Source organism: Balaenoptera ricei, chromosome 9, assembly GCF_028023285.1.
Source record: "Balaenoptera ricei isolate mBalRic1 chromosome 9, mBalRic1.hap2, whole genome shotgun sequence".
Classification (NCBI taxonomy): domain Eukaryota; kingdom Metazoa; phylum Chordata; class Mammalia; order Artiodactyla; family Balaenopteridae; genus Balaenoptera; species Balaenoptera ricei.
In genome coordinates, this window is record NC_082647.1 from 56822339 (window position 1) to 56838686 (window position 16348).

Consider the following 16348-nt stretch of genomic DNA (forward strand, 5'->3'; position numbering starts at 1 on the left):
GGTGGAATAGAAAACCTCTGAACAGTTCTAACAGGTATTCACAGTCCCATCCACACTTCATCTTGCCCCCCAAAATGTTCTTATAACTAATTCTAATTTGCAAAATGAACCACTTGTGTCAGATATATTTCCTTTTTTAAATCTGTATTTTTTTCATTTAAATCTAATTGATTTTTAGAATAGGTAATACATTCACAGTTAAAAAAAATTTTTTTAAGTTGCAAAATGCTATATAATGAAAAGTCTCCCTTCTACTCTTATTCTCAGTTACATGGTTCCCCCCGCCAAAGGCTTTAAGAGACATTTTATGCATACAAAAGCAATACGTATTTATGCACATATACTATTCACTTCCCCCCATTTTTTGAGGTATAATTGACATATAACATTATATTCGTTTCAGGTATACAACATAATGATTCAATATTTATATATATTGCAAAATGATCACCACAATAAGTATCGTTAACATCTATCACCATACATAGTTACAAATTTCTTTTTCTTGTGATGAGGAATTTTAAGATCTATTCTTAGCAACTTTCAAATATGCAATACAGTATTATTAACTATGGTCACCAGGCTCTATACTACATCCCCATGACTTATTTATTTTACAGCTGGAAGTTTGTACCTTTTGACCCCCTTTACCCATTTTGCCCATCTCCCAACTCCCTGCCTTTGGCAACCACCAGTCTGTTCTTTGTATCTATGAGCTTGCTTTTTTTTTTAAAAAAAGATTCCACATATAAGTGAGATCATATGGTATTTATCTTTGTCTGACTTATTTCACTTAGCATAATGCCCTCAAGGTCCATCCATATTGTTGCAAATGAAAGACTTATTCTTTTTAATGGCCGAATAATATTCCATTGTATATATTTACATATTTTCTTTAGCCATTCATCCACTGATGGACACTTAAGTTGTTTATCTTGGCCACTGTAAATAATGTTTCAATGAACAGGGATGTGCATGTATCTTTTTGTGTTAGTGTTTCTGTTTTCTTCGGATAAACACCCATTTCCACCCATTTTTACATGAATGGTAGCATATTACATATGGTTCAGCACCAAATATATCTTAGAGATCATTCTACAGAAAAATATTCTTCATTCTTTTATATGGCTACAAGGTATTTCAATGTTACAATTAATATGTTAACTCCCTATTGATAATCATTTCGTTTTCACCCCCCTATCCTTTGCTATTATGAATGAATGAAATTGTTCATGTAGGCTAGTACTGTTATTTTAGATATTACATAATGTGACTGGTCAAAAACAGCTGAAAAGATGAAAATCTACCTTAGTTTCCATATTGAGAAGATGAAGTCCTTTTATATTCACACCTACATACACAGGGATGACTTTATGATTACTGGGGCTTGCCTTTGTAAATATCTGTCCTATGAAAAAAGCTGCTCCATATGTAGGAATTTCCCAACAATTCTGTAAGAACATGCGCTGTAGGTGATGCATTTCTTTACTGACACCTTCACTTGTACTAAGATTCTAAAAACAAAGTAAAATAAACAGATGTGAAAGGAGAATGTACCTTTGATAATCCAAACAGGTCAACTAAACAGTTTCTAAAATCAAGGCTACCCCAAAGACAAATAAAATTGTGTGACATTATCCCAAAGGCAGTTTTTCTTTTGAGATCTTATATTTAAAAAAAAAGAAATATCAAGGTCTAAAAATAATGTTTATCTATTCTATTACATTTTTAAGTGCCTCATGGATAGAGATAGTGTATTATCTCATGTTTTTTTAATCTCTAGCACTTACCACAGTATCCAGCATACAGACGGTATTCAGTAAAAGATTCTACATTATTAAAAATAAAACTATTTTGCTACTTTTCCTTTCAGGCATGTGAACTGTAAGATCCTTATTTAATTTCAAGAATAAAATGTAATGTACCTATGTTTAAAACATATTAATAATACTAACAAAATTTCAACTAGGCTATAAAATGTCTTTTTATTTCTATTTAACAGCTTACCTTGTATTCATGAAGTATTCGGTTTGTCCAGTGAGGTGCCTTACTTTTCAATTTGGTAATAGGTACAATGGATTTTAGATTTTCTTCACTGTAAGCAAATACGCCAACATCTTTTAAATAAATCATCTTTAGTAGCTAAGGTAATATAATCATTTACATGTAAATGGCTTTAAATAATATGATTTTTGAGCTGAAAAATATTATATTGTAACATATCAGAGAACTCTCAACATTTTAAGCAAAAAGTCACGATCCTAATATTGCTCAACTTAGAGAAATGTTTCTTCTTTCAGTAGCCACAAAATATTTTTGAATATTGAAAACTACAATAAACAAACTTTAGATACGCTAAAACCTCAATGTTTTCTCTCAACATGAAACATGAACTAGTTTTTGTGGTGCTATACTGAAATGCATCTGCCTTGTAACATTTTTTCTACTAATCCAAGTCAGGTTTTAGTGAACTTATTTAAACATACAGTAAAGATAAAGCTAACAAATATAAGGCATATCAAACTATACTCAAATATAAGAAAAAGAACTTTGGAGACAGTGTAACTTAAAGAATGCTTTACTATGTTTTTTTTTTTTCTCATTCCATGCCTTATATTATTTAATTCCAAACCAACGTCTAAATAGTTCTTAGTAACGTAATATTTCTAAATTTTCTTGGTTAAACTGAACCTTGGGTATAGCACAAGACCATGAATTGTATTAAATACTTACTTTAGGAAACCTTGCTTGTGTTTCTTACTCTCATAATTTCCATAAACTATCTGCAACAGTAGACTTGCCAATGTTATCAGTTTAGCATCAGGAGCTGTATAAAAGCCCTTCAATAAATTATATCTGGCTTCATCAAAGAGAATAAGAATAGCTAATGGATCTTCAATCTTAAAAGAAAAAGTATAATTTGGTTATTAGGCCACAATTTCCTGTTATAAATGTACAGCTTGCCACTATCTAATATGAAAAAGCAAAAGCTATGTAATTTCATATAAATAAGCTGTTATTGCTTTAAAGCAGAGGTTGACAATTTTTTTCTATTAAAGCTCAGACAGTAATATTTTAAGCTTTGTGAGTCAGATAGTCTGTTAGAATGACTCAACTCTGCTATTGTAGCACAAAAGCAGCTATAGACAATACATCTACAAATGTTGGAGTTCTACTAAAACTTTTTATATTGATTCTGAAATTTGAATTTCATGAAATGTTCACATGACATGAAATATTATTCTTTTGAAATTTTTTTCAACCATTAATAGCTTGCAGGATATACAAAAATAGGCAACAGGTCAGATACAGCAATAGGCCATAGGTTGCTAACCTCTGATTCACAGTTCAATAAAATTATCATCAGTTTATGGATATGAGTGTATATAACTTCTAGTACAATTTTACTTAAATTCTTTATATTCCTCAAACATTATTCTACAATCTGTGCTTCACACAATATAGTAGTGAACCTCAAAGAAGATAAAAGGAAGTGTTAATTCCCAGAAGGACACATGAAGTTTGAAAAAAGCTTAACATTTTTGATTTGACTAAAAAATATTCAGTACTTTGCACTTTCAAATAACACTAAAGGAGAGCATACTTTTTTTAAGTTTTGAAAACTTTAAAGTTTCACTTTATCTGATAAGATTAACAAACATTGAAAAATGCCAGCCTACAGAATACATTTTTACTTAGAAATAATCACCAATTACAGATATTCTGAATGAATAGTTAGTGTGTTTCCAAATATGATTCAAAATGACCCAAATTCCTTATGGTAAAAGAAATTTTGTCATACTAACTAAAATAATACCTTATAATACTCCATATATTGATAATATTAAAAAAACTGAAACAGAATTTCATGGGGAAAAAAAGATAAGGGGATTGCTCTAGATTAAAGGAGACTTAAAGAGACAGTAATCAAATGCAAAGCATGAACGTTGACTAGCTCCTTCAGTTGGGAGTTATAAGAGACTGAAAAATTGGGGGGAAATCTGAATATGGGTCTGATATTAGATGTTATTATGGAAATATTAATTTTATTAGGTTGAAAGTGGTACTACACTATGTAGGTACATCCTTGTTCTTAGAAGATGCATGTTAAAATATTTAGGGATTAAGTGCCAGGATGTCTGCAACTCAATTTTAAATGGTTCACAATGAAAAGAGAGGAAAGATGAAGCAAATGTAGCAAAATGTTAACAATTAGTGAATTTAATGAATGGTATATGGTATGAAGTTTATTACTTTTTCAACTTTCCTATGGGTTTTTAATTTCTCAAAATAATTGTTGGGAAAAAATGAAAGAAAACATTTTTCTAATAAAAATTAACTTAGTGAATTTGAAGAGTTTGAGTAGAGAATAGTTATAATTCCTAATAGTGTGTTCAGTGACTATTAGTCAACAATTGTTCTTTTTAAATGAAAGCAGGCTCTTTTCATCCTAAAAGAATAATCCTAACCAAAAAAATGCAATTCTATTTTTCAGGTGGTAAAAATAGGAATTTTTCAATTACACAATGAGTGAAAGAACGCAACCACTTTATCAGATGATCGTGATATTCTGATTCACCTTAAGTACTCACTAAGCCTTGCTTCTTTTCACTTGAGCCTACTTTATATTATTTGTAATATAATATGCAATTAATTAATATCCAAGTATTATCATTATTGCTCTTCCTCTACCAGCCAACTTTAAAAATATTACTTAGGGAGAAAGAAGACAGGCTGAATATATTTAGATTATTTGCAAATTTCACACATCTACTACATTTTAAGAACTGCTAACAAAGTTTGCCATTTTAACTATTTTTAACTGTAGAATTTAGTGGCATTAATTACATTCACAGTGTTGTGAACCATCACCACTATTTCCATATTTTCATCGCCCAAACAGAAACTCTGTAATCATTAAGTCCTCATTCTCTCCCCCCATCACACCTATGGTAACCACTAATATACTTTCCATTTATGATATCTATTCTAGATATTTATTTAAGATAAGTAGAATCAAACAGTATTTGTCCTTTTGTGTATGGCTTATTTCACCTAGCATGTTTTCAAGGTTCATCCATGTTATGACATGTATCAAAACTTCATTCCTTTTTATGGCTGAATAATATTCCATTTTTTTAATCCATTTATCTGTTGATGAACACTTAGCTTGTGTCCACCTTTTTGGTTATTATGAATAATGCTGTTAAGAATGCTGGAATACAAGTATCTGTTTGAGTTCTTGTTTTCTTTAGGTATATACCTAGGAGTGGAATTGCTGGGTCAAATGGTAATGCTATGTTTAGTTTTTGGAAGAACCACTCGACTATTTTCCACAGCAGCTACACCATTTTACACTCCTACCTACAACATACAAGGGTTCCAATTTCTCTATGTCCTCATCAAAACTCAACATCTTCTTTTATAAATTATTATTATTACAACCATCCTAGTAGGTGTGAAGTGGTTTCTCATTGTGTTTTTTTTTTTTTTGTATCTTTCTTTTTTTTTTTTTTTTTTAATTTATTTATTTATTATTTATTTATTATTTTTATTTTTTGGCTGTGTTGGGTCTTCGTTTCTGTGTGAGGGCTTTCTCCAGTTGCGGCGAGTGGGGGCCACTCTTCATTGCGGTGCGCGGGCCTCTCACTATCGCGGCCTCTCTTGTTGCGGAGCACAGGCTCCAGACGCGCAGGCTCAGTAATTGTCGCTCACGGGCCCAGTTGCTCCGCGGCATGTGGGATCTTCCCAGACCAGGGCTCGAACCCGTGTCCCCTGCATTGGCAGGCAGATTCTCAACCACTGCGCCACCAGGGAAGCCCCTCTCATTGTGTTTTGATTTGTATTTCCTTAATGACTAATAATGCTGAGCGTCTTCACATGTGCTTGTTGGCCACTTGTATATCTTTACTGGAGAAATGTTATTTAAGTCCTTTACCCAATTTAATTGGGTTGTCTTTTTGTTGTTGAGTTGTAGGAGTTCTTTTTATATTCTGGATAGTAAACACTTACCAGATTTATGATCTGCAAGTATTTTCTTGCATTCTCTAGCTTGTCTTTCTTGATAATGTCCTTTGATTTACAAATGCTTTTAATTTTGATGAAGTCCCATTTATCTATTTTTTCTTTTGTTACTCATGTTTTTGGTGTCATATCTAAAACTCCAAGGCCAAATCTAAGGTCATGAAGATTACCTGTGTATTTTGTTCTAAGAGTTTTATGGTTTTGGCTTTTATATTTAGGTTATTGATACACTGAGTTAATTTCTGATGCGGTATGAGATCAGGGTCTAATTTTATACTTTTTGCATATGAATTTCCAGATGTCCCAGCATCATCTGTTGAAGAGACTATGCTTTCTTCATTGGATGCATTTGGCATCCTTATCAAAAAGCAGTTGGCATGGACATATGGGGTTACTTCAGGACTCTCAATTCTATTCCACTGGTCTATGTCTATCCTGATACCAGTACCACATTGTTTGGATTATTGTAGCTTTGTACTAAGAAATTAGGAAATGTGAATCCCACAACTTTATTCTTCTTTTTCAAGAATGTTTTGGCTATTCAAGGCCCTTTGCAATGAATTTGGGGATTGCCTTTCCCATTTCTGCAAAAATGTCTGTTAGGGAACTCTGTTGAATTGGTAGATCACTTTGCTTGTATTGATGTCTTAACAATATTAAGTCTTCTTATCCTTGAACGTGGGATGTCTTTCTAGTTACTTATGTCTTCTTTAATTTCTTTCAGCAATGTTTTTGTAGTTTTCAGTGTACAAGTTTTGCAGCTCTCTAGTTAAATTTATTCCTAGGTATTTTATTCTTTTAGAAGTTATTTTAATGGAGTTTTTAGTTTCCTTTTTTTTTTTGTGGAGTGTCTGTGGCTGGTTATAGAAACAACTGATTTTCGTGTGTTGAGCCTGTACCCTACAAGTTTGCTGAATCCAGTTATTAGCCCTAGTAGCTTTTATGTAGATTCTTTGGAATTTCCTATATACAGGATAATGTCATTTGTGATCAACAGAGACAGTTTTACTTTTTCCTTTCCAATCTGGATGCCTTTCTTTTTTTTTTCTTTTCTTTCTTTCCTTTTTTTTGGGGGGTGGTGGTGGGGGGAGTGTGGCTCATTGCTTTGGTTAGAACTTCTAGTTCTATGTTAAATAGCAGTGGTGAAAGCAGGTATCCTTGTCTTGTTCCTGATCTTAGGAGGAGTTTTCAGTCTTTCACCACTGAGTATGTTAACTATGGGTTTTTCATAAATGCCATTTATTATACTGAGGAAGTTCCCGTCTATCCTAGTTTTCTGAGAGTTTTACCATGAAAGGCTACTGGATTTTGTCAAATGCCTTTTCTACCTTTAGTTTGATAACAGAAGAGGGACAATATGAATAGTCAGGCATAAAACATCTACCAAGTTTGGACAAGGTCATTGAAATTTTCATGTGCTGAAATTTATTTAACCTTGTCTAATATTTTCTTGAATAAAGAATCAGGAAATTGTGTATTTTTTCTTCACCAAATTTATGAGACCCTGGAACTTTTCTTTCCCCCGCTGGTTTTCACAGCTACCAATGTATTTAGATTATCACCTAGTTTAACTTGTAACATCTCCCTTAGGTTTCTTCCTTGTCCAGTCATCCCTCAGATGACATTATTTCACTTCTCCTCTAAAATTTACAGTAATTCAAATCCAAACGTACTTGTTTGGGACAGACCTTTTTTTAATCAAATGTAAATTCCATCCTCATTTTTTACTATCTATATAGTTCTCTGTTGAGTCAAAAGCAGCTATTTACCGACAGTTGAGAATAACTTTTTAATGTCCCCTTTGTAAATATAATCTTCTTTATCCAGAATGTTTTTTCTGTTCTCCCCCTACACCAATGCATCTCTTTCCTCCTCTGAAGTTTACACAACTGATTAGCCCTTTATTAAGTTTATCTGACACTGTACTCCCTTTCTAACTACTCTAAAATTTTTTTCTACTCTAAAATCTTTCTCCCATCTGGTTGGTAATTCTCTTTAGGATGGATTCTCTATTTCTTTTGTATTCTAAGACAATGGAGGTGGGGAAATGGAAAAACCAACCAGGGGCTTTGTAAGCAGAGTGACTCAAACTCTACCACTTACAACAGGGATGTAAGGATTGAACAGAAAAACAGAAAAAAAACCTCCTGTAAAGGAAGAGCACAATTTTTGCCTCTAGTGCTTAAAACAGGAACTCAGTAGATTCTGAACATTTAAATGACTGTAAAACAGATTTCTGAGCAAACCTTTTTCTCAACTTCCAAAGGAAGTCTCACATCTCTTCTTAGGAAAAGCTGCGGTGTCTCCCTTTGGGGATCCAAATTAGTCAATTCAGCAAGTATTTCTGGCCAGTCACGAACATGTTGCAATGGTTTATGATAAGGCTTGAGTTGAAGGCCTGAAAAACATCTTTCCTTTTATAAATGATAATGTAAAAATAAACCAATTATATCAACACATAGAAACTTTTTATCAAACTCTCTGTACCTAAGTACTGAACACAGACAAATTAAAGGTCTAAATTTAAAACAATATTGACTTTAATCAACATTACTACCCAATTTGAGGTTAGCTGTTTATTAAGAATATAAGAATTATGAGACTAAATCTGAAAATGAATAAAATTTATCAAATATATTTAAGATCCTTAATTCCATGATAGCCTATTTAATGAGAAAATCAGTAGAATTTGGTGTTTAAAAAAATACAATTAAATCACTAGATAACCAATCACAACCACCTCAATGAAATCCCTTATGTATCTGCAATACTTTGAGAGACAAATCTATAATGACATTGGGCTGAGTTTAAATAGCAAAGATCTGATAGAAAACCCATATACAGAAAAAGAAAATCTGTATTATTCTGAGATGAGGTGAGCACTGAAAATAAAGGCAAGTTGGATGAGCACTACGTTTAACAGCATTCAAATCAAATTCATTGCCAAAGAAAAAATGTTTTGGTTTTTATCATTTCAAACATTGTATGAACAAAGAGGGGCCAGGAGGAAGCAGAGGCTTATCTGTTTCAGCAGTTTGAACATAAACAATCTGTATAAAAGAGAAGAACGCTGTATCATTTGAGAATTTAAAAGTCAATAATAATTGATGCTATACTTAAGTTTACCAACCCACTCTCAAAAAGGAATAATCAGGTTTATACAACAGAATAACAAGTTTCTTACTGAGATTTTCTGAACAGATCCAAATAGTGAAATATTGCTGTGTTTCTTGAGAGAGACGCATTCCTTCCATTATCTGCTGCACTGTGGTATTATTTCCGTGCTTCAGTTCAACAGAACGGTATGATCCATCCATTCTGTATATTCGAACTTTTTCATACTGGGACAAAGAATGATAATAAATTATGCAACCTGGTTATAAATTATACATCCCAATACAACAAAATGCTTTAATTTCAACTTCATCTGCTTAAAAACTACTTCAAGTGAGAATCTTCTGGCAATATTTTATTTATTTATTTTTGCCTTGCCGTGTGGCTTGCGGGACCTTACTTCACCAACTAGGGATCGAACCTGTGCCCCCTGCAGTGGAAGCACAGAGTCCTAACCACTGGACCGTCTAGCAATATTTTAAAAAATTTTTCTTTCATTATTTATATTTTCTAACATGTTTTCCTCTGAATATTCCATGGTCAAATAAGTTTGAGAAACTAAGGCAAATGGGTTTTTAAAAAATATTCAACTTCAAAATCTTCTGAAAGGATATTTTAAAGCCATTAATGTACAATGTAAATATCAAATGGGGGATATAGACTTGGTTAACTAAATCTGGTGTTAGTCAAGTACCTCGTGAGTTTAGTGGGCCACAAATTAGAATGTAGAAATGTGTACCAGCAATAATTTGTCCTAAGAGGAATCTGTGATAGAAGACTTTGCAGATAAAAGTTATGAAACAATGGACCTTGAGCCAGTTTCTTTCCTCCTGTTCAGAAAATCCCAGAGAGAAATGATATTCTCAATACATTTTTAATGTTATAGGAAGTAACTGATGCCACCAAACAACTTCCAGGACAGTTCATTTTAGATAAAAGTACCTAATTCCTTTTATCTTATACATTCAGATATAAAAATTATATGAGAAATAAAAATGTGGTTTTTTACAAAATAAATTTATTTAGTTATTCATTTTTGGCTGCGTTGGGTCTTTGTTGCTACACACGGGCTTTCTCTAGTTGCGGCAAGAGGGGGTTACTCTTCATTGCAGTGCATGGGCTTCAGTAGTTGCGGCTCGCGGGGTCTAGAGCACAGGCTCAGTAGCTGTGGTGTATGGGCTTAGTTGCTCCACAGCATGTGGGATCTTCCTGGATCAGGGCTCAAACCCGTGTCCCCTGCATTGGCAGGCAGATTCTTAACCACTGTGCCGCCAGGGAAGTCCCTAAAAATGTGTTTTAACTATACAAATAGAAGACAAATTGCAACGAAGTATAACATAAGGGTGCCTATACTGCTTATCTATTTCCTTGCTTTTGTCCTGTACTCAGGGAATAGTGTTTTGACAAAAATGTGTATGAATGTGTGTAATTTTCCTTAAAGGCAGAGATCATGTACTGAATAAATAAAGAATATGTATTCTTTATCACATCACTTTCAGCATTTTATGGTGTTAAATTTACAGAAATACTCAACAAATACTCATTGCCTACTTAATAGAAATGTCTGGAAAGGCTCAAACATATGGGTTATACCTGTTGGTATAAAACTTATATCCTTTATCAGTTGGTATAAATCCTTTTATCTGGTTTGCAAGTTTCCAAACAATTTTTAAACTGATAACAGTTTTATCGTCACTATAACTTTCAGGCATAACTGAGTGTTTTCTAATTGTTAATTCTTCTCTATTTCAATGTCACTGCTAATTATTTTGTACATAAGTAGGTGGAAAGGCCAGGTTGAATTGGCAGAATAAAAGACTTAGAAATCTCCTATTTTAACCCATTCACTGTCTTGAGGAGGAAAATGAATCTGTAGATGACAACTTGCCGAAACTAAATTACCAAATGATGTGTAATATTATTATTGGGTTGGCCAAAAAGTTTGTTCAGGTTTTTCATACGTTATGAGAAAACCCAAACGAACTTTTTGGCCAAACCAATATTTACAAATATAATATATTACTTAGAAGGCCTAAGTAGAGAGAGATGCTTTAATGAATAGGTTAAAATTTGTAATCAGCATATCAAGTATACAAATTACACTGGAAATCAGATTAATTTTAAGTGATTGAAAGATTTATTTATGCAGTTTTATTTTGATATGCAAGAATAAATGGTCAAATATTAGGGATGATAACAAATTTAATACCTATGAAGTCTAACCATGAGGTTTTATAAAAGCAGGAAAGAAGCCATCCATACATTTATATCCTTCCACTCTTGCCACAGATCCTCAAATTACTTATCAATTTAAATACAATGCTTGGCTCTAACTAGTATTTATGAAGATAATTCTTACTGGTTTGTTAATGGCTTCCTTCAACAATTTTGCAGCTTCTTCCCAATTATTTTGTTTGTTTTCTTCACAAATATTTAAAGGAGATCTTCCTTGTTGGTCTGTTATGTGCTAGAAATGTGGGGGGAAAAGAAAAGGTTAAAGATAAAAGGCATTACAAATGTACAAATAAGGGAAAATATCAAAGTTTCATTAAAAAACTACTGTCAAGTGTTAAGTACATATTAAGCAAACTCAGTGCATGCTATACTTAAAATAAACATGAACTGCCAAAGATGAAAGACTCAAAGCACTAATCAATGTGATTATTGTTTTTCAAAAGTTCTGATTACAGCAACAACAAAGGTTTTGTTAAAGCTTTTATTTTTAAATCTATTTATTTTATTTATTTATTTTTGGCTGCGTTGGGTCTTCGTTGCTGCGCGTGGGCTTTCTCTAGCTGCGGCCAGTGGGGGCTACTCTTCATTGTGGTGTGCAGGCTTCTCATTGCAGTGGCTTTTCTTGTTGCAGAGCACGGGCTCTAGGCATGTGGGCTCAGTAGCTGTGGCTCGCGGGCTCTAGAGCGCAGGCTCAGTAGCTGTGGTGAACAGGCTTAGCTGCTCCGTGGCATGTGGGACCTTCCTAGACCAGGGCTCGAACCCACGTCCCCTGCATTGGCAGGTGGATTCTTAACCACTGCGCCAACAGGGAAGCCCCAAAATACTTGTTAATACAAATCCCAAAATATCCTTTTCCTTCTTAAAGATATTTTTGAGAAAATACAATATAAAATGAAAAGAGGTTAAATTTTATGTACATTCTGTAGATGCATGGCGGTGATGGTTCTAAAACAATGTAAATGTACTTAATGCCAATGTACATCTAAAAATGGCTAAAATGGTAAATTTTATGTGAGACATATTTTACTATAATCTAAAAAATTATGTACAAAAGCAAAGTGTATACATAAATATTACTTATTCTATATAGTAAGTGAAATTTGTTTCTATTTTTCAGCTGACCTCTCAAGTGTATAACTTAACATTTTAGTGTCACTACTTGTTATTCACTGTTTGATCATTAAAAAAAAAAAAAAAAGCCTGGAAAATAACTTACTCTGTCAACTTCTGGATGGTTTAGGAGAATCTGTACTATTTCAGCATGTCCTCCTCCAGCAGCAAAATGAAGAGGAGAACTAAGTTGTCCATTTAAAAGGTTTGGATTGCACTTTCCTTTCTCTAACAATATGCGAGTGGCTTCAACTTTTCCATACCTATAAAAAAATAAAACACCTAAAAAGTCATCTGAAATGTTTGAAAAATCCAAATTTTAGACAATATCTCAAAGAAATCTAAGATTTTTCTAGGGCAGAGAACAAGGAATGAAGACACTGATGTAATGTTTTCAGTGCTTAGGGATTTCTTATGAATTACTCTGATTCAGTTCAACTGTTTCTATTTCTCATCAACTGGGAGAAAATATAATCTCAAATACAAGATAGAGCAGATGATAGAGAATCACTATCACACAAAACACAAAAATTATAAATTAGGGAGATAAAATTTTTAGTCAAAATTATTTTCAGAAGCAGAAAGTAACCCATAAATTTAATAATGCTTTTTACCCAGCCCTGCCTTTGATTTACAAAATAGGCCCAAAGATGTAATTCTCCACATAGCTGCTGTATGAGGCAATGTGGGAGACACAAAGATATGTTAAGATGAATGGTCTCTACTCTGGTAAAGGCTTATAATGTAATCAGAGAGGAAACCAAAAACATGAGATAAATTACATAACGCTGTAAAATTTAAGTAACAGTTGAGGAGAACAATCAAAAAATATGTATCTGTCAAATCATAATAGTATATAATTAATGCTTTAAAAAATGTTGGAAAAGGAAGATTAAGATTTCAGTCTCAGTTCTGAAAAGTGTTCTGATAGAAGAATAATTTGAACTGGATTTTAAATAGGAAGAAGCTGAAGAGATGCTGAAGAGAAGTAAATATTCTAGATAGTGGGAAAAAGAGTAAGCAGAGTACAAAGAATGTGCGAGATATAGTGAGTCCACCATTTGGTTACAAAGACGTATATAAGGTCGCAATCTAATGCAATGGTGGAAAGGTAATTCATTTTTTGGAAATAAATAGGTAGAAGGGGAAAGGAAATTTGCTTTTAAATATGGTGCATTTGAGGGGAAAATAGCACATCTTTAGAACTAACACGATTTACTCTCAACTTTCTTCCCCTTCACATACCCTATGGTTTTCATACGCCCTAAACCTGCTAATTGTATCCTAGCCTTCTTATTCATATGACTGTTTGCTCATGTTCTTAGCTATTCTTGAGATGTCCTTTTCCCCCCTCCTGACTTTGTTTAGGTTAAGTTCTATTATTTCTCTGAAACAGTTTAAAATCTACCTCCTCTATATTCCCATTACATTTTACCATTTCAGTTTTACTTTTTAATCTCATTTTATCTACTTTCATCCTTGTATATATACATTTCTATAAGCCTGGAAGCTCCTTGAAGGTTATGTCTTTGCATTCTCCAAACTGCCTTATGTATAATAAAAAAAATGAGTGACTAAATTGTTCAGTTGGCAATTGAAAATGCAGACTTGGTACTCAGGAGGAAGGCAAAGGCTTGAGATATCTAAGAATATGCAAATTCATCCAACTGAAAAGAATTACTGTTAAGGCTGGGAGGAATGGATGAAATCTTTCTGAGACAGAATTTTGAGAAAGATGAACATTTTAGAACAATGAAATGCATCTTGAAAAACACTTTCAGGATAGGAAAAGATACTAGGGGAGCAATTCAAGAAGTAATAATAAAAATAATTAATATAAACATATTTTGTATGATTCTTTAAAGTTTTCAAGGTACTTCCTTACATAATTACTTAATATAATCTTCACAGCAACTTATGATGCAGGCAGAGATCTTTCTAGCGCACAGATGAAAAAAATGAAGCTTGTACCAGTTAAGTAACTTGCCCAAGGTCTCATGGTTACCAGCCAGTTAGAATCCAGTTTTCTGAATCTTAGTATAGCTGTTTCCATACTATAACACATGCTTGGGTCACAGAATGGAGACCAGTATTTCAATAATAATAATAATGGTATCAGTTATATCTTGCATTTGTACTGACCTTTACTATAGCTCCATTATAGCTATCCTTTCAACTGCAATTTGTTCCTCGAACAAAGGGGTGGTCAACAGCATTTAATGCAGCAGAGCAGGGAAAGAGATTAAAAACTCAGAAAAGGTTAAGAAGGTTCATGAAGAGTGAAAAAGAGAAGCAGTGTGTGGCCCCCTTACCATTGAAGTCTGGCTATGAAAGGAAGGGAATAAACAGGATAGTGGCCAGAAGAGGCAGCAGGTTCAAATTAAGGTTCTTTTTCAAGGAGGGAGAGGAACCATATATGTTTGAAGACAAGAGGAAAGAAAGTGCAGCAAAGTAGGAAGTGAATTTAATGGGGAACAAGAAGGATTTTTCATGCAAACCCTATGATACAGGAGAGAGATGGGAACAAAAACTGATGATTGGGGTGGAGAAGAAGGACATTTCTGATGGCGTCAACTGTCTCTGAAAATAGGGGGTAAAACTATCTGATGAGAGTAGAGAAAAAAGGTGGTGGAAGTTTAAGTGCTTAAGAGTAGAAAGATTTGGAATAGTTTACAGGGGACCAAAAGGCTGACAAGATGAATGAGACAAAGACAACACACAGCTGGCTACAGTGAAGCCCCAAATGAAATCAGATAGAATAATTTGTAGGGAGCCAAATCATCATAGTTCTAAAATACTCTTTAGCAATGATATGAAGCCTGAAAGTACTATCAGAGAGAGAAGACACTGATTTGAGAGAGGTGAGAAAATATGAGATGTCAGTGAGACTTTTACTGAGTGGCTGACAAGTTACCCATAAGGGGAGAAAGCCAACTTAAATAGTTTTGGAAAATGGTGATTCTAGTAAAGAAAATTTTTAGGCACGTGTCATCGATATGAGAATTTTTGAAGCTTGGAGCAATCCTAGGAGTGATTTAATTAAGTGGTCCTCAAAGAGTGATCCAGGAAACTCTTTGATCTCTGAAATCTTTTCAGGGTGTCCTCTTGGTCAAACATATTTTCATAATAATACTAAGATGTTATCTGCCCTTTTCATTATCATTTTCTCATAAGTGTACAATGGAGTTTTCTAGAAGCTACCTGACATGAAAATTGCAGCAAATTAAAGGCAGAATCAGATGTGAGAATCCAACTGTCTTCCACAAGGCTAGACAGTAAAAAGATGGAAAAATGTAAAATAATGCTACTTTTCTCATTAATTTTTTTGTTTTTGGAAAATAAGGGCATACTTCATAAAACTTTGTTATTTATGTTAATATGTTTATTGTTATTTTAAAATGAATTAAGAAATGCTTAAAATATTTTTCACTTTAAACTTCTAATATAGTAAATAACACTAGATATACTTCACATAAACCAAAGCTAATTGGGATCCTGTAATTTTGAAGAATGACAAGGAGCACTAACACAAAAGTTTGAGAACCACTGATCTAATAAAACCCCTCATTATAAAGATGAGAAAACAGAAAAAGAGGAGTAAAACATCTTGTCTAAGCTTATAAAGATAGGCCCCAAATCCCAGTCTCTTGATGAGATAGCCCAGTATTCCCCTTCTAAATCCTTGTACCAATTAGTGAATAAGAGTACATTTCCAAGATAAAGTCATTTATGTTCTTTACTAAACAGTTAAATCAGTCTTCATTCAAATTCACATGAATCAAATTATCTATCTTACTAAAAGTATTGCAGGACTTCCCTGGTGGCGCAATGGTTAGGAATCTGCCTGTCAATGCAGGGGACACGG

General features: G+C 33.4%; 1 protein-coding gene across 2 annotated transcripts in view; it reads right to left on the reverse strand.

Annotated features, from left to right (window-relative positions):
- Positions 1-16348, reverse strand: part of KRIT1 (KRIT1 ankyrin repeat containing) — a 36363-nt gene that overhangs the window by 4558 nt on the left and 15457 nt on the right. For both annotated transcript variants that reach the window (XM_059933818.1, XM_059933817.1), the window contains exons 9-15: positions 12590-12746; positions 11498-11605; positions 9209-9365; positions 8271-8422; positions 2734-2900; positions 2008-2095; positions 1308-1514 (exon numbers count right to left, since the gene is read on the reverse strand). In XM_059933818.1, the coding sequence (XP_059789801.1) occupies positions 1308-1514; positions 2008-2095; positions 2734-2900; positions 8271-8422; positions 9209-9365; positions 11498-11605; positions 12590-12746 (1036 nt within the window). The remainder of the gene's footprint in view (positions 1-1307; positions 1515-2007; positions 2096-2733; positions 2901-8270; positions 8423-9208; positions 9366-11497; positions 11606-12589; positions 12747-16348) is intronic.